Genomic DNA, 27,994 nt, shown 5'->3' on the forward strand with positions numbered 1-27,994 from the left:
TTTACTTTTCTCATTCAAGCGAAAATCTACTGACATCTTCCTGCCTAGATTAAAACACAAACATTTGACACAACAGCGTTGAACTAGTAAAACATAAACCGGAACTTTAACAATAAAAATATATTAATTTCTTAATGTATTACGGTTGTACTTACATAAATATTTGCACATTTAATAACCCTTAACATAATACGTCCTTATGTACAGCTAACATTATGTACAGTATATCTAACCTAGACTTGCAACGACTATCGCTAGAACATTAAGTACACATTGTTTTCTTTTTAAAAACCTATTCACTAATGTACATATCATATACGTCTAGATTATTTTTTCATTCGGAGATTCTCTATTTTTGTTAGATTTTTTTATTACATAAACGTCTGTGAGTCCTACTAAGGAACAGATTTTCTGTAATTATGTAAATTTTATTCCTACGACAGACAATGTCTCAACGAATCTGTTCATGATTTGAACCATTAGAGTTAAGTATACATCGGGAAATACACACGACACAAGTCGTCTGTATTGTGTAGACGTGACTCGAGTCGGACTCGAGTGTGTTGAGAGAGATAAGAGATAATGGTTACAATGCTACTTAATGGCAAGTGGGCGTGGTTAAAACCGAACTGACGTCACACTAACGAACCGGATGGAAAACACGTTAAACAGAAAGGGCCTAAATGTAGGAAATGTGGATTTTCGTTTTCGCGAGGGACACACATCTTCACTTAATTAATTATGGATAATTAACCATTGTGCTGATTCTTATTTCTGGGTTTACATAAAACTTTACCTTTCAAAGAATCATGTGAATGTTTTCTTACTGCATAAAGGTGTTCAAAAGTAGCAGTTTTTGCAGTTTAAAAATAGGAGGAACTTTTCTTGCGATTATCTCGAACAGGTTTTTTTTTCAAACTCTACATGTGTGGCTCTTTGTGAAAACGGTGACGGACTGAGAGCGATTGTTTCATTTCTTGTTCTCGTTAAATCTTTGTTCACCCCTGTTTAGTGGTTCCAAGTACTACTATTCAAATTCGATTACTATTTTCTGAATTGTCATGACTGTAATATACACTTGAAACATGATTTCACAACAACTGACTACTTTTTGGACATTTTCACAAATCTATGATTTCTAGATTACACTACGCTACTGTTCTTTGGTTGGTTCATCCTCCTTGCTCTCGTCAACAGCGCCCTCGGTGTGTGGATCTTCCGACATTGTCGTAGAGGGCGCATCTTCCTTCCTCTTCTGATTCTCGACGCTGTGGCGAATGCCGTAGGCGAAGTAGATACTCAGCCCTGTTGAGAAACAAGAAGAGCTTTATTTTAGCCAGGTAAGTTTGCGGTGGCACCTTGTGAAATTAATCTCTTTTGTGAGTATGTGGTGGTTCTGAGAAGAGCCGGTTTTAACTCAACTTTTCGGACAGCATACTCTGCTAAAATGGTCGGTGCAAAATTAACTTAGTTGGCAAATTACACTTTCACTGTGGCGATATGGAGGCTTCTCTTGGCAGCCATTTTGTTTTGATCATTTCACAGCTGAGGACAAAAGCGTGCACAAATAATGTGCCACAAACTTTCTCTCGGTTCACAAGAGTTTGAAGCTTTGAGTAATATGTTAAATACCCTGGGTGGTCATTTCTATGTTCGTTGATATTCTGAAGATAAATAGTTAATACAGAATATATATTTAAAATTATATATTACAAACATGACTCGTTTCAAACAATAGAAGGAGCCCTAATTCCCTTTTTTTGCATGGAATAAGTGTTTCACATACTCACCAACTACAAGCCAGATGATAAGACGAGCCCACGTGGCACCCGATAGCTTTAACATCAGGTAGGTGTTACACAAAAGCGCCACCAACGGTAAGAAGGGCACAAAGGGCGTCTTGAAGTAGAGCTCCATACGATTCTGAGGCTGGGTTTCTATGACAACGGTCAGGCACACAATAGCGGCAAGGAACAGGCAGAGTAGGGTGATGGACCACCACTCGATGCGGGATATACTGTCCATGCCGAAGGCCAAGAGGGCGCTAAGACTGCAGAAGATGACCACTAAGATGGTGAAGGCTATGACCACGATCATATAAGTCTTGGCCGTTGGGGGCGCCCTGGCCTTTTTCTTCTCGCCCTCGGTTGGATCCGTTGTCTCGTTTTGGAGCACGCCGTAGCCCCCTCTGGATGAGGGTTCTTCTGGCTTACTGGATGCTGGATCATCTGGTGTGTCGGTGGCTTCATCAGGTGCAGCAGCATCCGTGTACTTGATGTACTTCCCCGCCGATTTCTCCACTAGGGATATGGACTCCTCGGGGGCGCCCTCTTTCGACAGCTTAGCAATCTCCTTGACCTCGTCTTTGCTCAGTCCCACGGTCTTTGGATGGTACCGGAGCAGCAGCACGCTGGCGGCCACCAGACTGTAGGATAGCAGGGTGCCTATCGACATCATCTCCACCAGTTGCTCCAAGTTGAATATCAGAGCCATGATAGCAGTCACGATACCAGACACGACCGCGGCGATGACTGGAACATCCGTCCTGGCGTTGACGCGAGACAGAAACCTGAAGAGCAGGCCGTCCTTAGCCATGGCGTAGATGATCCTGGGCAGCGGAAAGATGGACCCCAACATGGCGGAGGAGAGACCCAGCAATGAACCGATCGCCACGATGTACCGACCGGCCGGCATGCCACGCTGCTGGAACACCTCGGCCAACGGGGCAAAGGGGGACAATAGATCATAGGGCACCATCAGGGTCAAGATGGCAGACACACTGATATAGCACACCATACAGATGAGGAGGGTGAGGGTGATCGCTATCGGAATGGCACGACTGGGGTTCTTAGCCTCCTCTCCAGACGTCGCGATGGCATCAAACCCAACGTAAGCGTAAAAGCAGGTGGCAGCTCCGGCAAATACCTATGAAGGGAAAGCAAAAAAAACACTTCAATGAGTCAGAACACGTGATCATAGCACACCAGACTTGTATTCGAGTCACCAAACTTCGAGTCCGAGTCCCGAGTCATCCAGGTCGAGTCCGAGTCCGAGTCATTTGTCATTGTGACGCGAGTAAGAGTCATGGAAAATTGGACTCGAGTCGGTCTCGAGCCCGAGTCCGAGTCACCAGTCATACAAGTCTGTAGCACAATGGGGCATCAAGCTCAGCCATTTTGTGACAAACATAACCGCCACATTGTTACAGCATATTGAGGTTACCCATGGGACAGGCATTGTACTTGATGTTACTCCTTTTAAAATGTATACCCAAAAGAGCAAGACGTACCCCAGAAGCACCATACGGGAAGAATCCTTTGTTGCTGGTCCAGTTCTCTCCCTCTACGTAGAAAGCACCCGCCACGATGACAAACACGATGACCAAGAGATTGACCCCAGTCAGGCCCATCATGACCACCGTGGACATCTTGGCCCCCACCGCCACGATAAAGGTCAGCACGATCAGCAGGGCGAAGGCCAAAATGTCCGGGTAATCCCCGAACCAGGGCGAGTCGAAGCTACCCACGTTCGCCTTGATAGAAGTGCTGATGGTCCCGTTGACTATGGAGTCTAGGTACTGAGACCACGCCTTGCCGACGGTCGCCGCAGCGATGATGTTGTCCATGATCATGCTCCAGCCAATCACGAAGGCCAGGAACTCCCCCACCGTGACGTAGGAGTAGATGTAGGCGGAGCCAGCCTTTGGGACGCGGGCCCCAAACTCAGCATAGCAAAGACCTGGTAAAAAAACGGAATGAGATATGTTAATGTTAGCTACGATTATGTTGTCAACGACCATTCTCCACCCAATCACGAAGGCCAGAAACTTCCCCACCATGACGTAGAGTAACTGTTGTAGGCGGCTCGGGACAAGGGCTCCGAACAGGCATAACACAGACCTAGTAGAAGAAAACGTAATGAAATTTGTTACTGCGGGGTTATGTTAAATATCAATGACCACGTCCTGCCAATAACGTAGGACAGAAACTCCCCCAATGTAACGTAGGAGTAGAGGGAGCAGGAGCCAGGCTTCGTGTCCGAATTCGGCAAGGCACACAAACCTGGTAGAAGAAAACGGCGCGGTTTTGTTTTCAAAGATCAAGCCCAGCCAATTCACGAAAGCAACGAATTCCCATACGGTGACGCCGCAGTAGATGAAGGCGGAGCAAGTCTTTGTGATACGGGCCCCAAATCTCAGCATGCATAGCGCAGGCATAGCGTATCTAAAGACTCCGGCCTGAACTCGTAAAACACACTCATAAAAGTCCCGGGTCAGATCTGACCTTGATCCGGGTCAGACTTGACCTTGCAGACGTCTGCATCAAAAGAGCAATTTTTCGAGGAAACCTGGCATTTTCTCGGTCAATAAGACAATTTGTCGTATCAAAATTACACCTTTCCTGGTCAAATGGCCATGAGAAGTGACTCAGAGAAATGGCATTTGATCCGAAAAAAGTGTGGCTAATTGACCCGGATGCTGTTCGATTCTGACCAGTGTGCAAAGACAGGCGACACATCTCATGCATTCTGACGTTTCAATGATTGCTATGATCGTGTTTGAGCTGAGGGTGGAGCCGATTGGCCAAATAGTCCCTTTGCATGGTGCGCCCTCACCGAGGGGAGCTTTCGTTATTCAAATTCAGTGACAGTGAACGCAAAAAGTATCTACTGACCCCACGTGAGAGGTCGTCAATACATATCACGCGCTGGCCGATCTCTGACTTCATCTGTGAGACTGAGCACAACATTCCTCTGGGGTTTTATGAAACGTAGCGCCCTCCAGCGATAAAATAACCTAGCCCTGCCAAAACTGAACAACCCAAGACGCTCAATATTAGCGGTTCCAATGTTGAAAAAAGAAGTCACTCCATTCCCCCAACTAAAAAAGCAATTTCTTTCGTTTTCGAAAAAAAAAAGAATCCCTTGGGCTTACGAAGGTCATTTCTAGCGAATCCTGTAATTGTCCACAGAAAGTCTCTCATTTCCCGTGTTTACCATTCGCGCCACTTACGCCATTCTGACGTCAAGCGTGACGCTCTGTGCGTCAATGGCACTTTATACATGCCGTGCAAGCCAACTACTACAAGACGAAAAAAACCTCGGACCCTTCGTCCTTTCTACAGCCCGGCCCGTCGCTTGAAGGAAACCAGGATATTAGCTCTAGGATATTAGCGGTGAAGTGGCCACCCGTGCGGGACCCATTTGGCTAGTAATTGAGCCAGTACGGCCTGTGAGATGTATCTTGAGCCGACTCCGCGAGCAAATAGTCCTCCCGATAAATTGGGGTCGTCCGAAGTCTTGTTTTTTAATCAAGGGCCTGCGTAGTGTAGGTTTCGCGCGCGTATATGATTGGGCTCCCAAACACTCCACCAACAGCAGTAATAAAAGCACTGATGTGAACGTAAAAGGACACTCTTTGAAAACGAAAAACACGGATTGATCGCAATTTGCGGGCGGACTTTATCACAGAACCACCTTACTGTCCACCATACGAAAAACTTTGCCTAGAACATATTATTAAAGGACTAATACAATGCAATTTTTTAGTGCTATTCTTGAAAGTACACGTTTGTGTCCTATTTCGCTTTATTTCCAATTTTCGTTTTGCCATTTTCAAGGGTATGTTGGAGCCTTTTTTCTTTTATGCTAATGAAAATGTACATATTCATGGGCAAAAGTGTGATGTCATTTCAGGCAGAAACCTCAATGCAACAACTATTTCAGCACCAAAAGTTGCCAGAAGTTTGATATTATTTTCTCAGTTATCCATTTTCTTTTCTGTGGTGATTCGTTGCTGTGTCAGCACATGTCAGTAAGCCAATGAGCAAACTTTTCTCACAAATGTTTTCAATGAGCAAATTTTGGGGTTCACAATTTGAACAGAAAAACCCTCAACTGAACAGTGTCTTCCTGAAATGACATCACAGCGACAGCGTCCTCAGTTGTCCGGAAAAGCATGGACAATTTTAAATGTTATAAAAAAAGTGCACCTTTCAATCAAGTTAACCAAACAGGGATGTCAAATAGTTTTCATACATCTAAGAGGAGTGGAAAGTTGCGCAAAATGGGTTCCTAAGAACAATTCATTTCACGAACCCTTTAAACGCAAACAAACATTAATCCGATGTGCCACTCAGCGTTTCTATAACCATTCAATTCCCCGCGGTATCAGACATCCCTACACAGTAGTTTACCAAAGAAACGTTCTGCACATTGGCCAAGCGTACGTTGACACGATTCAGATCAGAATAGAAATGATTCCCTTGCATGGAAATCCGACGATAGAATAATACATAAAACCTTCAAGTAATTGAAGGTTTTATCCAGAGCCAAAAATAAGGAACATTGTCATAATACTCATACATCAACGTCTGGCCTCATCTCTCTGTACAAACATGTTTGGCAAAACATCTCAATTCCGCATGTTGTTTATTCTACTCGTGATGTGTCCCTTCTCTATGGCAAAACAAAGTAATGGAGGTCTGTTCCATTACAGAAACTAAACACAAAGGCATTTGAAAGAGTCAAAACGTTTGTGGAGCCCCCAAACGACACGATAATTTCATTTTGTGGCACCGTCCAGGGGTAGCCTAATGAAATTACGTTGTCTGTCGGCTTGACGACAGCGGCAGAGAGCGCAGACGAGATGCCGTCAGATCTCTTGAGGTAAAAGAAACATAACGCGGGGGGGGGGTAGCAAAATGGGAAGAATTTGTCGTTTGCTAGGCAAACGTGATGCTCTCTCACGTCTGCTTCGAAGAAAAAGCATAAGTTTTATCGACCAAAACAAGTGTGTGAATCCCTGCAGTCGTACTCTATCTGATCACCAGTCGCTCAGACAGTGTTGAAAAACAACAGAATTACTCTGGACCAATTATGCTAATACAAAAGCGTAGGTTAAGATTAGGTGAAGGATGCCATATGTGTCTTGTTTTGAACAAGACTTAGTCTTCCCCCCCCCCCTCCTTATCAATCGAAAAATAAAATTGATCGTGACGAAAACATGTTTGACATTTTGCTCATTCGGCAATAGCTCATTTTCCACGCGTGCCATTACCCTGTCAAATTGGATTCATTCCATTAGAATATTGACGGATATAAATTCTCCGGAATGGTAGTCATTTCCTTGCTAGTCGTGAGCATTAATAATTCCCAATTGGGCTGTATAGTGCGCGCATTTGCAGACGTAGCAAAACTGAGGTGTTGACGCAGCAAGATGCCGAATAATTTGATTTGTCGCCATTTACATGCAGAACGTAAAACTCTAAAAAAAAAATTAAAAAAAAGGGCTTTATTTGACCCAGAAACCGGATGCTATTTGACCCCGAAACCGGATGCTATTTGACCTGAAACTTTTCAGGGTCAAAAGGAAAACATTTCATTGGTCAAAATGACACTTTTGCCAAGGTTTCCGAGTCAAAATGACCCGCTATAATGATCCCCAGTGTAATTTTATAACTCCATTTTTAACTCCAACGATTATATTCAAACAACATGCCCGAAATTTATAACTCTTTTATTCTCACACGTTATCGTTATTTCTTCGACAATAGGGAGAAACTGGTCATTAGGGAGACATTTTCCATTTAGAGGCAAAATTTTACAGTCGCAATCAGGTTATATTTGTTGCTCGTGGTCTAATTAGTAAAAATACCGAAATTCATGGGAAAAAAAACAAGAGAATATTGGGTTAGGGCACATTTAAGTTTGAAAAATTTTGTGCACAAGTCTATGGGAATGTTTCCCAAATGTCCCATTCTCGGTACGTATTATAACCCTTATTATTTTACATCAAAAAATTATTAAATTATTAAATTTCTTTCTTTTTTCTGTGACGGACTGATTTTCTTCTATGAAGAACGCATTAAGGAAGTAAAGGCCTATTCTCATTTTGTTTCAGCCCGCAAGATAATTGAAATAACATGTAGCAAGTTCTACTAGTTTCAAGTTGCATAGGACAACATTGAGAGTGCAACCAACAACAAAACGTCTCTTTAAATAAAAGGTTTTGGGTGATAAAGACCTTCAGCTTGAGGTTGTTTACTAAAAACACCAATAAAGCACAAAAGCTAAATGCGGTGACTCAGCTAGGCCCCATAAACTGGGTTTTTTTCAATCTTGTCTCAACTGGACTCTCAAATAGAATATCATGTAGGATAGCTGGCATCGCCAGAAGCCTTGAAAACCGAAAAACCTGATGAACAGTTTCCTCTTGTTCCGGAGACTCGGGAATTTATCTTCTGGGATGATTTTTTTTTGTATGTGCAAGAGGTTGAGGAAACTAACAGGTCTGGAGCAAAAGAGAAGACGAGAGAACTTGAAAGCAAAAAGAACAGCTTTATCGCTCAAGGTACAATAGAAGCAGGGATATTGAAACTAACACAAAAACAAGTGCGAGTGCACAATAAGCTCTGGCGAAAAATGCGACGCCGGTGACACAATATGGAACACAATACTTTTGGTCAATTTACGTTTCCTCCTTCTAGATACCGTCCAACCACGACACAAAATACCACGTGACTATAACGTTACTGATGACATACTTTGCCTCCATTTATAAAATTTTCATTAACAACTTTACGAATGATTGCAAATTTTTGCAAAGTGTTTCATTTATTTTGTTTGCTTTTTTGTTTAAATTAAAATTTGGTGGTTATATTTTATGGGAAACTTAGGGGGCTCGTTTTGGGGTCAATTTTCCGGGGACAGACATATGCAAAATAGACGCGCATGCGCATCGATCGAGACAAAGCCCGTTTCCGATAACCGTCGAGAGTGCATTTTACTGACGACAGCATTGCATTAATTTAGGTCAACTTTTGGTCAAATAGTTTTGGTCAATTTTGGGGGACGGTCAGACAGACAGACCGACCGACCGACCGACCACCATTAGAAGCTCCTGCCAGAGCTTGAAAATGTTAATCTATAAGTTTGGGAAAACTGGAAGAATGTTTTATATTTGAAATTGCTACGCTGAGATTTTTGCGTGGGGTATAGCCTGTAATAACGGTGTAGCGTCATATTTGGACTCTTTGAAATAAGGACTCAATTGGTTGTATTGCGTACGCTTCAGTGGACAGAATTTGAACTTTGACAAGTCACGTGTGAGAATTAGAGTCCTCATAAGGTAAAGAGACCAGATTTCATGGGAGTCCAAATATCAAATGACAACGGTGCTTGAACGTGTCCATAGCACGGACAAACATCACCCGATGACCTTCAATTTGACTACATGTATTAATACATGTTTGCCGATCATATCTGCGGATCGAGTCAATTGAAAACCTATGTAAACACATACCACTGAAAAACAAATACGGAGGTATATTCTCGTGGATGAAATTCGATCCATCCGTTGCTTCTATATACGCTATAGTTTAATTTCCCCATAGAATTACGTATATGAATTGCAATACGACAATGGAACAACAATTAAACTTCATTTATACTTTTAGGTACCGAATTATCACGAAAGGACTATAATTTTATGTTTATAATTTGCAAAAAGACTGAGATAAGTACAACTTAAACATTTACCCATAATAAAAAAAAATTGAAGGTCACATCGGAAAAATTAATGAAATGCAGCAATGGATTTTTGGCGGTACTTTTTGGTTTATATGCATTTATAAATAGCACTTCAGGATTTGAAATATTCATCCGCGTTGACCAGGGCCCCAATGCCGATCGTGCAATCAGTAAAGCGTAAGCGACAACCCGTGCGTGCATCATCTTGGATAATTGCACACGTGCCTGCCGGAACACGAACAGCCAAAGTCGTGCAGGCCCGGCTTTACCGCTTCAAGAAATGTGACCATATGGTCGATGCGATCACTAGACTGGCACCAGTCGGTCGAGAGCTAAAATCTTGAGAAATTCAAGCAGCAGTAACATTTTGTAAGAGATTGTGCTGCGATCGATCCAGTTTTACCGCGTGAGCTCTCGGCATTACACACTACGCACCTCAGAAGGCGCATACGTTGTAAGAACAAGCTTATAGGGACCAGTAATACATGTATATGGATAAAGCTTTGCAATACAAAACGGTAACCATTTAGTCTTTACTTCACCAGTATATCAATACGTTAATGTCGTAGGATTCTGACCACGATTTTCTTCCCATTTGCCGAAAATGTTCCATGCGGTTCGTTTATTTGGGACTTCAAGTTGAAACGAACAGACAGTTTCCCTTAAAAAAAAAACTGGTTTCGTGAAAGGATGTTTTTTTCCTCAGTTTGAAATGTTTTGCATTGAAGGATAACACAAAAGTACCTAAATGAATTACCCGGTATACTAAAAATCGTGGGTTTTTATTGGGGGGGGGGGTAACCACACAATATGCAGAGGCTGTACTCGTTTTTTATACATTTTAAGGAAAGACAACAAAAGTACCTAAAATAATTATACTAAAAATTTAGTTTTGGGTTTTTTTTATCCACACAATATGAAGAGGCTGCACTCGTCTTATTATGTTGTAGGGAAGAGAAACATAGCCGTCTCAAAACTGTTACGAATTTTATTCCGTTTGCCACTTGACATTTCTGTCGCAGCCAAAAATTAGTCACGGCTTGTCGAATCCTTCATCGCCGTAAAACACCGCCCCTTAAGAAAAAAAATCCCCCAATGCTTGAACCCGAACGGCGAGAAAATACGCATTTGTTGTCTGTCAGACAACTGCATGCTAGAAAAGGAAAAAAAAGAGAAGAGCATTTCCGCATTTATGTCAAAGGAATATAAAAAAATAAACAAATACTCCAATGACGAAAGAGACCTATAGTAACCATAGCAATACGCATTCCGAAAATAATCAAGCATACCAAAGAAAATCGAATATGCTACAAAACATGTTTGAGAGTAATTAAAGCATTCATTAGTATGCAGAAGCCCATTGACAGCTGACAAGGATGTATGTTCTTGTTTTGTTTTCATGAAAAAAATTATCATGGTAGATTTCCTCATATATTCTTTCATTTGACAGAGATAGCTTTTTGGCGACTGCACTACGTACCCTATCAAAAATGTCACGCACCATCTGCAATATTAATGCCAGGCCAATCATGCGTTTACCAGTCGGGGTATACGATGATTTATCCTTTAATAGCTGCCTATAATTGGATGATTTGTCATCTGCATATGAACCTTGCATGGAAAGAAAATATCGCTTGTAGTGACAAGCATTATTTGCACTGTAGACATAATTCACGACTCTCGGAGGAAGCCATCTTTTAACGTGTTCCCTGAATGTATTGTATAAATTCTGAACTGTTGAATGGGATGGCACCCAGTGGCGTGTCCAGAGGGGGGCAGAGGGGGCACTCCGTCCCCATGGCGGGTTTTTTCCCCAAAAAATTGTTCAGCAATTATTTCAATAAATGGTTAGAGAGTTCTGACATCAATCCCAAAAAGAAAACCCGCTAAAAACATTACAATGCGCCGTGAAATGGGTATATATTCATAATTTGCAGTATGAATAATAATGGTCATTTTTGAAGAGCGCCCCTATTTGGAAGGTGGGTTTCTGCCTTTTCTCCTCCAAATTACAACTAAATGCAATTAAGAAGGAGGCGCCAGAAGTGTGTTACGTAAAAAAAAAATGCGAAGGCTAGTGTCTATGTATATCTTCCGTGGTGTCTCCTTCATCCACCACTGTGCTATCGGGCAACTCCACACCTTTGGCATATAGTTCTTTACAAATGTGGTTGCGTGGACTATCTACGAGGCCTCATGTGAAGTGTGAAGCTGTAGTTAGCTGCAACTGGCAGTAGCCGGAGATAATTGTTTGTCTGATGTAAGCCGCATAAAAACTTTGAGAAAAAGGTCAAAGCTGGACTTTTTATCATTATCTGTGCTTTCATCTTCGAAAATACCCTGAGCACTTGGATCTTCAAAGCGAGACGGCAAAGTGGCTTATAATCTGCTCAGCGATCTGTCATCTTTTTAATATTTCGACGGCGGCTCTTTCCCGGACGGCCAAAAAAAATTGCCCAATTGCCGGAATCGGATTCAGACAAGCATGCATCAGGTTAAAATCTTCTGGCATGGCGCGCCCGTAAAATCTTAATCAGCGGGGAGTGGGGCTCCTGGTGAACGGGCCCGTCGAGTCTCCCGGTGACCGAGGCCTCAGCGAGCAACAGCCCCGGTGGACAACGAGTCAAAAGACTCGTCGAGAAAAAAAAAGTGTTTTTCCTCAGGGATCTTTGTCAACGTGATTGAGGAGGAAAGTGGTTAAGATAATTGGAGCCCGTCAGGCTGAGATGCTATCAGCGAGTTACTGGAATGGATTTCTAATTGGCAAGCATCGCTTACACCGATTAAGAAAATACTGACATGTTTTCATTTTACTAAGCACATATCAAGTATAATTTCATCTGTTTCCCTTGTATACAGTTCAAGATTGGGAGTTCACGTGTGCTGAAGTACTCTTTTATAGCGAATTCATTATTCTCTGAGCTGGAACACTCCTCCACTTGATAAAGCTCATTCATGCATTAGCAACAGGGAACAGAGCTAAATCAATCATCACACGAAGCCAATCTTAAACAGATTTAGGGATTTATCAAAGCACGTGACGACAAGTGTATTAAGCAAAAACTGGGTACCGATGCCGTCACTGTGACGTTGATGCATCTCTCCGGATTGCTGTCGGACGTGCTCTGTAACCTAATGAGGCGATCTCCGAGCACAGACGGCGCAAAAGAAGGATATTTAAATCCAGCGAAACCAGATCGGTGTCAGTGTAAAGCTCACACGGCGACACATCAAAGGCTAAACCGGCTCAGTGGAAGGAAAGGCTCATTTAAATTCGCATCCAATAAACCTAAGTAAATAAGACGATGGAGTTTCGTTTAAGGCAAAGATCGTAGTCTCGATGATGATTTTTTGCAGAACGGAAATCACTGATCAACAGACGTAAATAAGATGTACGTCAACATCACCTTATCACGACGACTTTTGGACATCGTGCGCATGACCGCACCAGACTACTCGTCACGATTTAAAGTGATCCTGATTGGCCCGCTGCGCGCACGTGATGCAATCCTTTGGACTGCGCACGCTCTGTGACCCTTAAAGGGTCCATCAAATGAATTTTCTGAGAAACTCATTTTGTACTACTTTCTACTCTTCTTAAATGCATGAAAACTATTTGACATCCTTTGTTTGGTTTATTTTATTCTAAAGTGCACTTCTTTAAACATTTAAAATTGTCTATGTTTTTTTTTGACAACTGAAAGCGCTGTGGCCGTGATTGTCATTTCAGGGAGACACTGTTCAGTTTAAGGGTTTTGTGTACAAATGTGAACCCAAAAATCTGCTCATTGATAACATCTATGAGAAGGGTTTGCTCATTGGCTTACTGCCATGTACTAACACAACAACGAATCACCGAAGAAAAGAAAATTTTCAACAGCGAAATATCAAAAATTCTGGCAACTTTTTGTGCACAAACCAATTGCAACATTGAGGTTTCTGCCTGATATGACATCACGCTTTTGCTCATGAATATGGACATTTTCAAAAAGCAAAAAGGCACCAAAATACCCTTGAAAACGGCAAAATGAAAATTGACAAAGGTGCTTTATCAAGGAAAAAAAATTACATTTCATGATCCCTTTAACTTTCTGTTCTCTCTCTGCCGTCTGACTCAAGGGTATTGCGATTATGTGCTCTGTAGTTCAGTCTTGAAGAACGAAGACAATCACTTAAATTATCCATTGGTAGAAAGCATTGGGTGACTGAATGAGTTTTTTGTTTTTTCAATTCACAGTTACATCAAGATAAGCATGAAGTTATTCCAATCTGAAAGTAAAACATGAAAGCAAGTAATTCTCAGTCCTCTCTTTAACGTCATCCCGGCTGTGAATGTAGTTAAATTATTTACAACCTCAATTTAAAAAATTGAACCCGACTTACAGAGAAAGTTACTTCCGCATAGCTACACTTGAAATATTACTTGTGGCAGGGGCTAAAATTGCAATAGCGCCAACCTGGTGTGTCTTAATTGACATTTACAGCACTTATAAATTCGTCATGAAGATGCTGTCGCCGAAATTGTCGATTTTGGACAGCGCACAAGTAGACGCAGTTGCACATAAATGAAACAGAGGCTTTAAACTCACAGGATGCGGTCTTCGAGGGAAAATACAAATAAAAGAAACAGACCTCGGAGAAAAAAAATCGACGCCTACATGACGGTCTGCCAATCGGGAAACTAGACCCGGGAGTTTGGATAATCTCCGGTTGGAGGTGCTGTATAAACAGACCTGCCCCAGATTGGCCACCTCGGAGAGATATGGGCATGAATTATCAAACGGGTCTTGAAAATTCACGCATTCATGTACATCCAAAGTCTTCAACTTGCGAAGGTTGTTAAAAAGATGCTTACAGAGGAGGGAAAGGGGGAAGAATCATTGGGTACGACAATGAAAACTGAGGTAAAAAAAAATAAGGGTTGGAAGGAAAGAAGACAGACGGTTATTATGGATCAGAATGGCCCCTGTGTGGATCAGAATGACTCGTGTGTGGATCAGAATGGCCCCTCTGTAGATGATAATGACCCATGGGTGAATCAGAATGGCCCAATCAGGATAACCCCTTTGTGGATCAGAATGGCCCTCTGTAGATGATGACCAGTGTGCGGATCAGAATAACCTGTATGTAGATCAGAATGTCCAATTTGTGTATCAGGATGACCCGTTTGTGGATGAGAATTACCCGTGTATGCACCAGAATGACCCAAATGAGGATCAGAATGACCTGTCAGTGGATCTAGACGACCCATTTACGGACCAGACTGACTCGTGTGTGGATCGTAATGACCGGTGTGTGGATCAGATGGACCCCTGTGTGGTTCAACACGAGCCGTCTGTGGGTCAAGTTGATCCACCAGTTTGACCAGAGAGCGTGCGATTCAAAATATCCAATCATTAACAAAAAGTTATCAGAATCAAATTACAACGATCCATGATCCACGCAGGATCAAGTTTCGTTTCCGAAACTCGTGAATTTGGAAAGCCGGAATCGAATAGCGCAGCGAATCGGCCAATGCCTAAATCTCTCTCTTGTCCAATGCACATATCAAACTGACGAATAAGCAAACACTCGAAGTGCAAAACCTGTCTTCGACACCTAGTATGGTTGGTAAGACAAGATCGGGCATAGCGATGAAGCCTTTTGACGATTCATCCAGTTGGCAAGAACACCACTTGAAGTTGCTAAACACACGTTGCTCCATATGGACGAGCTCTGTTACACGATATGTCACCGACCAAAGAGGCAATCACGGAATACGCCGCAGTAGCATTAATATACGGCCATATGTGCAGTGAAAGTCTATTTGATGGCAGGGGCGGGGGACTAAAAAATGCACCATATGGATCTTTCTGTTTTATGAAACATCGTCGTGTATTTATAATTAATGCAAATGAGACATATCCTGTTCTGTTGGGGTTCTTTCTCAATCTCTTTCCATAGTGTTTTACTAGTCAAGAGATCCATTATGGCCGGTGGTGTGACGAAATAAAATCTTTTGAAAGCATTCCTAAAAGTCGGCCCAAAACCAATAATTGCTATTAAATACTGTTAAAAGGCATGACAATAGGCCTATGCCTAAGTAAAATTTCAGGCTATGCATGGTGGAGATACTAGTGAATGAAAGGTTTGCGGAAAACACCATTTGGGAATAGTTCCTCAAACTAAGAGAGTGGTTCTGAAAGGAACCAGAGGTAAAACTCGACGTTCCGGTCAGTATGCTCTGACCGTCTTCATGACCGATTTTTGCACCTTATGGTAGCCTGCGCTGACAAACCGGACACCTAGCGATTTGTTGTACCTAAAGTCTCACCACCTGACAATGAAAATGACAGCACAAATCTGACCGATGAAGAAAAGAAATTAATGGGCATCTCAAGACTTTAATGGAAGGAAACACGACCATATGTTCAGGCCTTCCGCCCGATCCATCATCAGGGCAAAGTCCGGCGTATTCCGCTCTGTAATGACGTCAGTTCAATGACAAAAATCCAGTCGTGATATTTTCCTGCATTGCAGGAGCTATATGGTTTGTTATGCAGGCCTTGCAAGAATTTAATTGCCGTCAGTGTAGACGGCTGTTTGTTGATTAATGTTTTGGTCTAAAAGCTTGGCCGATCAAGCGCAAGTGTATACTTGATACTTCTTCATTCTTAAATTAATTATGTGACCAAAGTCTTCGCCTATGGAGAAAACATCTAGGGGTGGGCGGGGCCAGGTGCAGTTCTTGAACTACTGTTGGAGGGAGGGTGCCTAACGATATTAAAGATATTAATTTTGGAGCAGCTGTTCTTTCTTTAATGTCCGAAAATTCAGGAGAATTTTGATGATTTCTAAAAACTAATATCTTTGTTCAAAAATCTGTTCGTATTACAATGCACAGGAGTTGTTGTGAAACAAAATCTAAGCTAAATTTCAGAAGGAAACTTCACTCAATTATTGTATCAAAAAAAGGCCTTTAAAACTAGGAGAAATTGTCATTATTAGGATTATCAAATGAGAAATTTTCAATGAGGTAATTTCATCTTAAAGAAAAAGTCGTGGAAAAAAATGCATAGAATTTCCTTACACCGCCTTTCCTCGGGGGAAAATGCCACTGCCAAATGCGCACGCGCAGTGTGCCCGTTTCACAAGCCCCGGGAAACCCAAATCCCGCAGGATCTCGCAGACTGCCACGCGAATGTCATCAAGCCGCTCGCAATCGGCCGGTAATATGAGCTATTAGCACTTCAGACGGACTGCACCTGAGCCTCAGAGGCCGAACACCTTCTCCGTATATAGGTAAAGTGCACGATCTATTTTAAGGCTATCTTGACGCTATTTTGGCGGCAATCGAATCGGGCGATTGCTATCGTCGACGACCTTAAGGGAACAATGCGGTCTCCCAAGCTTGCATATCTTAAAGGCACGTACAGGAACATACCCGGAAACGTACCTACCGATTTTTAAGTCCTGGCAGGAACTTCTAAATGTCACTTTGTGGTCGGTCGGTAGGTCGGTCTATCCCCGACAAATTGCCCTAAAAGAGCCCCCTAAGTTTCCCATCAAAATATAACTACCACACTTGTATATTTAAAAAAGCAAACAAAATAAATTAAACACTTATATAGGCCTAACAAAAATTGTTTGTAACAAACATGATTATGAAAATTTTGTAAATGGAGGCAAAGTGATGTTATAGTCACGTGGTATATATTGCTATATAGCGCTCTATATTTTAATGGAAAACTTATTTTGGTCAGTTTTCGGGGGACAGACCAGCGCAGCGTACTTTTCGCGCGGGAAAGCAGCCCGGGCTTGTATGCACAATCACCGGTCAACGTATAATTACGTATAATTAACCCGAAAAGGCCCCCCCCTTCAACTTTTTCCGCGACGACCCGAGCTGTTATGACCTTTTAGCCTCGAGCCTTGCGCATCTTTTGATACCAAAAACATAAAAATCGGACCACGGGTTGCCGCGCAGCGAAAATTGTTCCGGCGCTACGCGCCGTGAAAACTGAACTTTCCCATAATACGTCATGTTACTCATGTACACAGAGCACAATTACCATTCGTACATATGAATAATTTATAAGCCATAATTCCAAAACCCTTTGACCTATAGTCATGAAATTTCTTGGGTATGTTTATGATGAGTTGTTCTATGCATGTACGGAGTTTCAAAATTTGTCGTCACTCGATGGCCGAGATCTTGGGGTGGGCGGAATCCGGCCCTTTTAGGGTTAAAAAAAGTCTTTACGTATGTTAGAAACGGAGTGCACTTAATACGAGACACCAAACATTATACGTATGATTTCTCTGTTTTCTTTTAAAAAAAAATTTTTTAAAGGACGCATAGTAGCCAGTGAGCTAACATTTTAAACATGACAGTTGTTAGGCATCATAAAATAGGTTTTGAGAAATTGTGTTGCTTCAGATGAAAAAAAAATGCACATGAGGAAATTACCATATTTCACCTTACTATCGGTATAAAAAAATAATCAACATGTCCTCTAAAAGTAGGCGAAATCTTCAGTTTAAAAAGGGTTCAACTTTAAAGTCGATTTTCTCAAAACTATGTTTCAACGCCCCGTGGCCACAATTGTCTCTTTGTGAAAACTCTGACGATGTCCCACTTATTTACCAAAAATGTTTGTTGTGGTCACGTTTTGGTCTCCAAACATGTATGTAGACTTTCGCTTGAAAAAAAGCAGACCAATTTACTGTTTATCAATAGATCTGAGCAGGCGCGGTTCTAGAACCAATATTTTGGGAGGGCTAGCACGGTGGATCCGGTGGGGGGGGGGGGGGCTCATGCCATATTTTCAATGGGGAGCGCCAATAAAATCCTAAAATCATTCACACTATATTAACTAATGCACCATTGTCACGGCTATTTCTTCTTTAGGGGGAGACCGTTCGCATGTACATCACAATCCTTCTTTTTGCTAATGCAATTTTTTTTTACGGAATTTATTTTGGGGGTGCTAGACAAAAAAAAATGGGGGGGGGGGGGCTACAGCCCCCCCCCCCCAGCCCCCCCGTAGAACCGCGCCTGGATCTGAGACAATGACTTCGCTCATTTTTTTTTTACACTTGTAGGCCTATACTTTCTTATGGGAGTCAGGTGGGGACTTGAGCCACTCTTTCCAATAAGAAAGCGCACCTGTGAAACAAACGTCTATTGAAATATGGGTAGTTTTTTTCTTTTTAAATAATAAAATCTAAAATTATTCTTCGACTCTACGACTAACCTCGACTCTACGACTAACCAAAACCGTTCAACCGTTGCGCAATAAAACAAATATATATATACTTAGCAAGCAGACTAGTGACTAATTTTAGATGCCGTAAATGTATACTTTTAATGTCGTGTGTATTATCGCAGATACAACATTTGCTAACATCAAAAAACGAAATGATCAAATAATCAAGAAATACCTTACTGGATTTTTAGGGAATGACAGTCTAAAGCATCCTGTAAAATTGTGGCTCCTGGTGTGCTGACATTTTCAAGAAAAACTGTATTTTTCCAAAGCTGGTCGGCCGACCAGCGTTGGAAAAAATTGGTTTTTTTTCCAAAACTGCTCCTTACATTTCACTTTGTTATTCCGCACTTTCTTTGCAATTGATTACACACCTGTGAAGGGGTGCAGGCCTGCTAGAGTGATTCTTTGACCTTACAATTCCCCAGTCTTTACATTTCTCCGTTTAATCTTAAAAGTGGGGTCAGGGAACCAGACAACAAGAACATGATTGGTTTATTGGTTTTTCCAGCATATACAAGTACAAGCCCAAAACGTGAAACAAGTCAGTTAAACAATATTTGCTAGTATAACATACTAATCCTCCGAATCCATTTATTTCTGAAAATTGCAGCAAAACTGAGCAACTATTGTACATTCCCTTTAAGGTCCCGCATGAATAATTTAGGGTCTCCTTTTTATCGTTAAAATACCAACTAACGTAAATACCAGATGTTTTTTTACGCAGCTGACGAACCTTAAGGTAACAATTTGTGTGAGTGCTATAGGGATTCGTTATCAGCGAAAAAATTTGTATCACGTACCGTTTGTTCAGTATATCGTATGTCTGGTATATGAAAGTACTGAATTGCCGGTACAGTAAACCATTTCGCTGGTTCAGTACAAACATAATTAATGTAGATGTTTTCCTAACGTGTAGTGTGTACACGATACATTTCCCCGGACTTAATACTTAATTTGGTTTTCAATTCAGTAATGTTGATTATGACTTCCATACACTCGCCATTCACACTTCCCTCTCCCTGCATACACTCTTTCTGTACGTTGACAATTGCTTAAAGAGACACTTCGGCCTGGATGCGCCCAATCGGGCTACAAAACGCGTTTAAAACGAAATGAAATTACATGGAAGGCGTATTTAAAAGTAGAATAAACGTCCACACAACATCCTTTAAAAACTGGGCGCTTTTGTGTTATTCTTGCGAGAACCATGCAAGAATAAATTTCGGGGGTCTAGTCTTTGTCCCCAAAAATCGAGCTGTACAGTGCTAGTTGTTATCCAGCCGCACAGTGGATCGCACTCTGCGGACGTGTAAGAAACATGATTTGTGTATCTGCAATGTGTGTATTACGTGCCACACACACAATGTGCACACTGCGTTGAATAGACACGACTTGAAATGCGTATGGGTGTGCCACAAAATGTCCGCCGCGTCCGATGTAAACAACCGGGGTTTTTTGGTCTTTTCTCAGGAACGGTAAGACATTCAACCAGACCCTTAAATACACAATCCAAAACATTAAATTTCCGGGGATTTCAGGCCGTAGTGCCCCTTTAAGCAACTGACGGGAGAATATGTTTACCTTTGCCCTTATTTATTAAAAAAAAAAAACAGTTACAATACGTACATATTGAAATGCGTTTGCTTGTGGAGTCATTTCTTTGTTCTCGTGTACTTAAGTTTTCGAGTTTGAAAGTGTACTTTCAAAATGCTGCTCTTTTCACCAGAATTAATTTCCTGGGCTGAAATTCGGAATAAATATCCCTTATCCATTACATAAAATATTTCAATTTGCGACGGATCAACACACCTTGGAAATTCCTAGTTTTTTAGTAAAATCAATATATCTATTTCGTGATAACCTTGTAGAGACGTATTCACTCATAGAAATTGCTCTGTGGAGACGACGTATGCAATGTTTTGTTCCCTACTGTGCACATGTCTCCAGAGGGTACCGTGTACCAGATCATTATACTGAGAAGAGACGGTCCAAACACGTTTGGAACTGATCTGAACACGTGCGCGTTGACTGTCATTTTTTTTTAATTATGATTGAACACCGATAGCGCTCACGACCCAAAGAAAATGAAGACCTTCCATTGTAACCGATCGTGGCATGGATATGCCTGCGCGGGTCGGAAATCTAATTACAAAACGTATACGTATACGAGCACAATACAACAGCGAAGTGCGATGTTCTGTCATGGAATGGTTTTTGTCTCATCCCGAGGCCAAACCATGTCTTTTAATAGAAACGATTCGTGCTCGAGGCGTTGGGGCGAAAATGCAGACATCACTGCTCTGATGGTCCAAGCAGACAAGCCGCGGTAGATTTCCTCTTCAACATTTCGCATTTTACGTGGGGATTAAACCGTAACCGTTGACAATTCCATAATCTTTGGGGGGCTTTACCTGCTGGATCCGGCGCGATGCACAGTGAGGAAAAAAACACATGGAAAAGCATTCCTTTGAAATTCCGCTCGTGAAATGTCAAAATATTCAACCTGCTTATTGTGTGGGTTTTTTTCACCGTCATCTCCTTACAGGCAGATCGGAAATTCTATGGCATATAGGATTTCTCTTTGTACGGCGAACACAAAAGCGCACCATTAAAACCGCATCACAATGCAACACTACTCCCACTAACATTGGTTAGGAGAGGGAAGCGTTGGCAATACTGTGTCACGTGACAAGTGTCTGAATACTTTACAGGCGTATGTTAGACAAATCTCAAATAGAGTTGAAACAGATTCGGCCCTAATTCTCCATTTATGTGGCGAGGACTGGAACATGAGAATATTCTGAAGGTCGCTTAGCAATGAGAGTCTCGCTTGCATGCTATAATAATATTATTATATTTGAAAATCATCTGTTATTATTCGCCTTTTATACGGAGTCGCCATTTTGCATCGAAAACGAGTCTCCGGATTCACACTGAATTGTACAACGCCTGAATAAATACCCGTCATTGGATTAGTGGGTCGTTGATCACGAATAATTCAATGAATTATTCGTTCCAACGCACGGCGCGGCCGCACCGCAAAAATGGAAGTACCATAGTTCCATGGTAAATAGAACTTTCATTGCACGGTCACGCTATTGGCTCTGGTGCTGAATATTCATGGCACCAGTTTACAAGTTACCGAACAGATGACAAGGATTTATTCAGGCGCTGTATTAAACAAATATTGAATGTTTCACATTCGTAAAATGGAAATTCGCCTCGTGGAATGGTACGTTCCACCTGTCACATCATGAAATTATTCTTACCATTGTACTAATCAACGTTATGTGTTTCTCTTGCTTTTGATGGTACCCTCACAGGGGTCTACCCGATGTTCTCCAATACCTATGTTCCCCAATACTGATGTTCCCCGAAATCCTTAGGATTAGGGTTAGGGTTAGGGTAAGAGATAGGGTTAGGGTTATAGGGTAAGAATTTCGGGGAACATCGGTATTGGGGAACATAGGTATGCACCCAACCTCGTCCCCAGGGTGTCGAGCAGTACGCGCCCACCACTACCTGCTCTCTCACCCTGGTATTGGATCATTTTGCATGTGCAAGATTTTTGAACACGTATGCAAATGAGGAATAGCCTGGTGCCTGCATGTGAGTTACATTAGCGTTTGTTTTGTATGCGGTGTCGTGGGTAAAAACAGTATCAATTCGTCGCGCCGTGAGTTATGAAAACACGATTTTTTTTGGAAGTTAAAATGTAACAATCATATCCCGCCAATATGCAGTATCACAATTTATATTAATATGAGCAAACTGGAAAGGAAAGGAGTATTTTTGAGAAGGCGTGGACGTTATAATAATTACAATGATCGTGAAAACACGTAATGTACGTTGGAAATAACGACACCAACTACATGATATAAATCCATTACTAGCAAATTGCGGTATCGAATCAGGATACAGGAAGAAAGTTTCCTATCCAGGGCTCACTATTGGAAACGAGGGTGGAAATAAAGTAAGCACTCAATGGGGACGAGTTTGGTATGCACCTCCTTCACAACAAGCTCGATTTTTTTTTTTTAGTATGATGTCTCAATAATTGTTGTCATTCTTAGATATTTTTTTTACTGATACTGATACAACGGGGAAAATAAATGTTGTTATAAATTGAATTTACTGATTTCTCGCTCTTTTGGGGAGGGTAAGGAGTGTTTTTTTCACTGGAGAGATGCATAGCCTCATTGCGTGTCATCTTACATCTCTGGTTGATTAGAAGAGGTCCCGAGCACGCGAGAAGGATGTTCGGAGTATTATAAGCTGATTAGCTTCGGGGAACGGGTGGATTGGGTTCCAGATCGGGGGGGGGGGGGCACACGGGGCTTTCGATCAGGGGAAAGCCCGCAATTTTTTTTCTACAACCAAGTACAGTCTTTGACCCTAACGCCAATGTGTCAGTTGTTAAAAGAAATGATTTTCGGACTTAACTTTCATTCAAGATCATCCAGAGCCTCAGTCTGAGTATTATCCTTTGTTCAACAGAGCCCGCACGCTCCACAACAACGTCTGATATAATGTGTGCATACAAATCATATGCGACCCCGCGCGTCAGCCAATCGGGGTCGACTTTAGAAATTATGACGTCATTTCGAGCAGAAGTCGGCTTAAGCTTTCGATTGGTCAATTAGCTGCCACGTTGTTTGTTTTTTTATAATACAACAACGGGTTACCTAAGGCCTGATAGAAGGCGCCCGCTGAATGGTCAGAATCTGGAGATCAAGCTTCAAGACGCATTCTTGTTTTGAATAATTAATCCTCTAATCTACATAGACTGTCATAGACTACCAGTAGGAGAAGGTGGAATTTATTGCATTTAAAAAAAAACTTGGGGATTCGAACCAACGACTTTTATTTATCAAAAAAAAACCACCAGCTGTAACCACTAGCCCAAAGAGTCGCCCTTGATTTTCTTCCGAAATCAAAACCTCTGAAAGTTATCTCTCGTGAATAATTTCAGTCACGTGATATAATTGACTATATCTGGCTGCTAAATAATAACTTGCTCTCAGTCCCTATGAAGCCTGCTCCAAAGCCCGAGAATGGTCGTACCCGCGCGTGTGTTGCAGGTGGCATGGAGCGCCTCACGAGATTAATATCAGAGATTTCGTCTGGATTTGCCCCAGCAAGCCAGCATGGTGGTTATATTATCATCAATTATCGAGATATCAACGCCGTTACAAATTTTAGATAATGTGCACTGCCGGGACACATGAAATATTCATGCTTATTATGTCCAGAATAAGGCTTCAGTTGACCGGCAAAAATCAGACTACGATTTCTTCATTCGAAAAACAAGTTGTACATTTCTATGTGGGAGATAATCCCGCTCCTTAACGATAAATTTAGGACTAAAAAGGCATAAAACATCTCAATAGGCACACATCACAGATTTTCCGTCGAACTGAGACGAGCAACTGAACAAAAACGGTTAAAATACCATGAAAGAAAATCACTTTTTTTGTTCGTATAAAACAGAACTGAGAAATGTTCACAACATTTTACTGAAATTCAAAGACAAACAGCTTCAAGCAACAATCGTTCTTAATCTTCACCTACTCTTCCATCGAAGCTCTCTCAAATCTTATCCCTTAAAATATCACTCATGATTAAGCCCCGTCTGCCTTAAAAACACTTGTTCAAGGCCTCTGGGTAAAACAGAATATGGCCGACCGGATCAGCAGCGACTTCCTCTAAGAGTTCAGACGCCGCGACGTCTTGAGTCGAGGGCCCTTTTTTCCGGCGTTTTCAAGCAAAAAAATAATCTCCAGGCGTTGTTTTGGGGTCCTAATTAGGGAGGCTGTAAAACAGCGCGGGAACCGGAGACATGCGCTGAATGTTTAATTGGTGGAAGGGCGCGCAGAATGTGTGTATTTCCGCAAATAACGATCCGTCAAGTCGGCTACAGATTAATGAGAGAACTCAAAGCTAAAGAAAAAAGGCTGAAAGCATGACCCGAATGGGCAGAAAATGTAAAGAATTATTGATTGTCGTTGAAGTTGTCCATGTTAATGAGCACAGGGTAATTATACTCATAGGTAACGTACAACTGAATGCAGTTTATTCATGTTCTATAATATTGGTGACTGCTTAGACATTGGTACAACGTAGTGATTAATGCTTTGTTTTTGGCACTGTATGTCTGCATGACTCACAATCACGTAGCACTGAAGAATTCAGTTGATGTCACGAAATGTGTAAAAGCATTTAACTTAATCATCATGCAGGACTATCTGTCATTGAGCTTTACACTATTTACAGCCACCATAAAATGCCTTTAAAACTGCTTCAGACGCCGTTTTGTTTTCAAAATGGCTGACGTCATGAACCTGCACGAAGTAACTTCTTTCCCAGCGCGATTTTACGACTTACAGGACGGTGCCTTCGTATTATACATGTATAATCCGACTGTGTGGGAACGAGGTGTCGCAGAAATGCAATTAGATAGACAATCGGTCCCTGAAATTACAAAGAAAGCACACCAACTAGCGGAAATTCAGAGATTTCGATGAAATATTCCTATTACCAAAGTAAAAAAAACACCGGACTACCGATGCATTATTTTTTCAGCAATACCCTTTATTGTGCATGTATCCACTAAATAATTTCGTGAAAGTTAAAACAAATATTAGCATATACATGTAGATAATCTGTATTTCCTAAAATTGTAACAGGCCTTTTCCAAAAGCAGATTTGTTGAAAAAAAAGTCATAAAGAATTTTGTTTGCATATTACTGAGGGGAACGAAGCTATTTTTATCTTGCGCCGGGCCAAGATTTGCACAAATCGAATGCAAACACCCACAGACGCGGACTACCGGAGGCAAATATACGGTAAGACAGCCGATATTTCTTAAGTGTACGCTAAGGATAACACGCACAGTGTACTCATGGTGGTTTAAGGAAAGCTCTCGAGCGGGCATCGGTCCTCTTCATGACTCCGTGCTATTTACGTTTCAGATAACTAAATTTACTGAGGCTGGGCTGATTATGTAACTAACTTAAAATATATTCTTAGCTTCCTTTACGTGAACTAAATCATTGTAAATGTTGCTGCCATATACCCTTTCAAATGTAGTGTACTAACTTATGGAAGCAGTTAGCTACTCATAACAATCTCGACGACATTTTAATGGGGACAAGGACGTGTTTATGCCTGTTATATGTCCTTTCTGTATCAAACTTTAAATGTCAAAATGGGGCAATTTGTACAACTTGTATGGGCTTGAAGTTCCAGGGCCTCGTTTTAAACGTGGAGGCGTGTGAGCAGTTAATCGCTAAGAACGGATTTCCATTACAACTTGTGCTGATTTTTGACTTTCGCTTGATGAACTTTAATGTCACAGAATCTCAGTTGCGCGGAATCGCCATATTGATTCAAAGCGAGGCTTTACATGCAAAGCCTGAAGGTGTTGTTCACACAGTACCTATGTGTGAATGAAGCTGGTTTATCAGACATTTCCTTATTTAATTTCCCCCAAAGACGGAAAAAAAGTCAGCAAAATATATGGATTTTAATCATACATAAAAATCCTGAGATTCATTATGAGGTGGGCAGACCTACTTTGGGTCAACCTGCTAGATGCTATCATACGTATCAGTGGGTCTGGGCAAATGTCATACCGCTGAGTATGTGTCAGAACATATTGCAACCACTTCATGCAGATTTTGCAGGAAGTGCCCTCGGGCATGTCAAGAAAAATATGTGAACAACACATTTGGCTTTGTGTCGCAAATAGGCCTACATTAAGTTTATTGGACAATTTCCGAATGCTTAAACTTGCTGTTATCTTTATCATGAACTTGGTCATGAATAAATGGAAAACCCTCAGGCCTGTCTGAGACTATAGCGAAGTCCCAGAGAAAATATAATATTTACATGTACGAAGTAGAATGTTCCCACTTAGCAAATTATGAATATTTACAAGGAGGAAACCCATAGGCCTTCAACTACTCAAGGCTGTGTCCGAACGATGGGAAGAGTTGAAGAGAAATTTCATCGAGAATGCTGCCCGGCAAAACATAATATTCCCACTTTTTCAGTGATTGAAAAAGACCATCAGATTGCAGCAGCCTTTATTCTGCATTTACATAATATAGGTCTAATGGTGGGTGATAGGCTACGTATAAATATGACATTCCCTCTGACTGCAGGTTAAGAGCGTACTTTGGGCTGAGCTTTTGCACACTTGTTAATTTTTTTCTTCGTAACGTCACCCTGAAAATCAATAGTTACTATTCATTCCTGAATAATAATAACGGAGTCTTATATAGCGCACGTATCTACCAACAATTAGGTACTCAAGGCGCTGGTTATTATGTCTATTATTAAAGAAAGGTAAATAAAGTATATCAGAAATATGAGACCCATTATGTAGCACCTTATGAGGGTTGACAAGGTGCTGCGGCGCATATTGCAGCCACTGCCAGAAACACCGGGGCAAACCCCTTCTCTGACAATTGGTTTAGCTTTCCATACTCCAAATAAAAGTCTTCCCGTCTCTTGCAAAAGTGAACCCCACCCCTCCTAAGCTCCGCTGACTAGGATAAGCCACGCCCAGATTTGTGTTAATGTTACATTGTACAATTGAGGCAAGGATTTTCTTGATTTCAAAATAATGTATATGAATGTTTACCTGACAACATGGAAACCACAGCGGCTATGAGGAACGACAGCACGATAGCAGGCCCCGCCTCTTCCCTCGCCACCTCCCCAGCTAACACGTAGATACCCGCCCCCAAGGTACCGCCTACACCGATGGCAGTCAGGTCGGCCACGCCCAAACATCTCGACAGCTCCGTGGTCACCAGGCTCTCGTGGTCTAGAGTCTTGGTGCGAGCCAGGCTTCGCAGTAGCGACTTCACCGGCTGGCGCATCGTGAGCTGGTGTAGGCAACCGTCAAACGCGTCGTTTCCCCGGTCGGTTTTGGCGCTGGCACGCGGTGCCCGCTTTTACGACCCGCACGGGATTGACACGCAGAGTAGGTAAGCTTTTACAATGGTTGCATATGCTCGTCGTGTGGTTTAGGATGAGCGTGGATAAGTGTCTGTACACGCCTGAGATGTTGGTCATGCCATCTCACTCAGGCCAGGTTGCATCCGGGATGCTGCGTGATGAGGCATGTCACCCACTGGTGAGAGCACACACAACCCGTACACGACGAGACGACACGACATGAGGAAGCGTGTAAGTACACTCCCGTT

General features: G+C 41.9%; 1 protein-coding gene across 1 annotated transcript; it reads right to left on the bottom strand.

Annotated features, from left to right (window-relative positions):
• Positions 1-27,959, bottom strand: LOC119743518 (cationic amino acid transporter 2-like). The gene is made up of 4 exons (XM_038219939.1): positions 27,427-27,959; positions 3,290-3,738; positions 1,791-2,925; positions 1-1,305 (listed from the first exon to the last, which is right to left on the bottom strand). The coding sequence occupies exons 1-4, from the start codon at positions 27,665-27,667 to the stop codon at positions 1,154-1,156; spliced, it is 1,977 nt and encodes a 658-aa protein (XP_038075867.1). The 5' UTR covers positions 27,668-27,959; the 3' UTR covers positions 1-1,153.
• Positions 27,960-27,994: the final 35 nt, after the last annotated feature.

This window comes from Patiria miniata, unplaced genomic scaffold (genome assembly GCF_015706575.1).
Source record: "Patiria miniata isolate m_02_andy unplaced genomic scaffold, ASM1570657v1 HiC_scaffold_6, whole genome shotgun sequence".
Classification (NCBI taxonomy): domain Eukaryota; kingdom Metazoa; phylum Echinodermata; class Asteroidea; order Valvatida; family Asterinidae; genus Patiria; species Patiria miniata.

What these genes read in the sequence shown, in the direction of transcription:
- LOC119743518 (XM_038219939.1), bottom strand. Translation starts at nt 27,667, where the DNA reads ATGCGCCAGCCGGTGAAGTCGCTACTGCGAAGCCTGGCTCGCACCAAG. An exon ending in TGTGGTTTCCATGTTGTCAG is followed by an intron (nt 3,739 to 27,426) that starts GTAAACATTCAT and finishes TTTTTTTACCAG; the next exon opens with GTCTTTGCTATGCTGAGTTT. An exon ending in TATCATCTGGCTTGTAGTTG is followed by an intron (nt 1,306 to 1,790) that starts GTGAGTATGTGA and finishes GTTTCTCAACAG; the next exon opens with GGCTGAGTATCTACTTCGCC.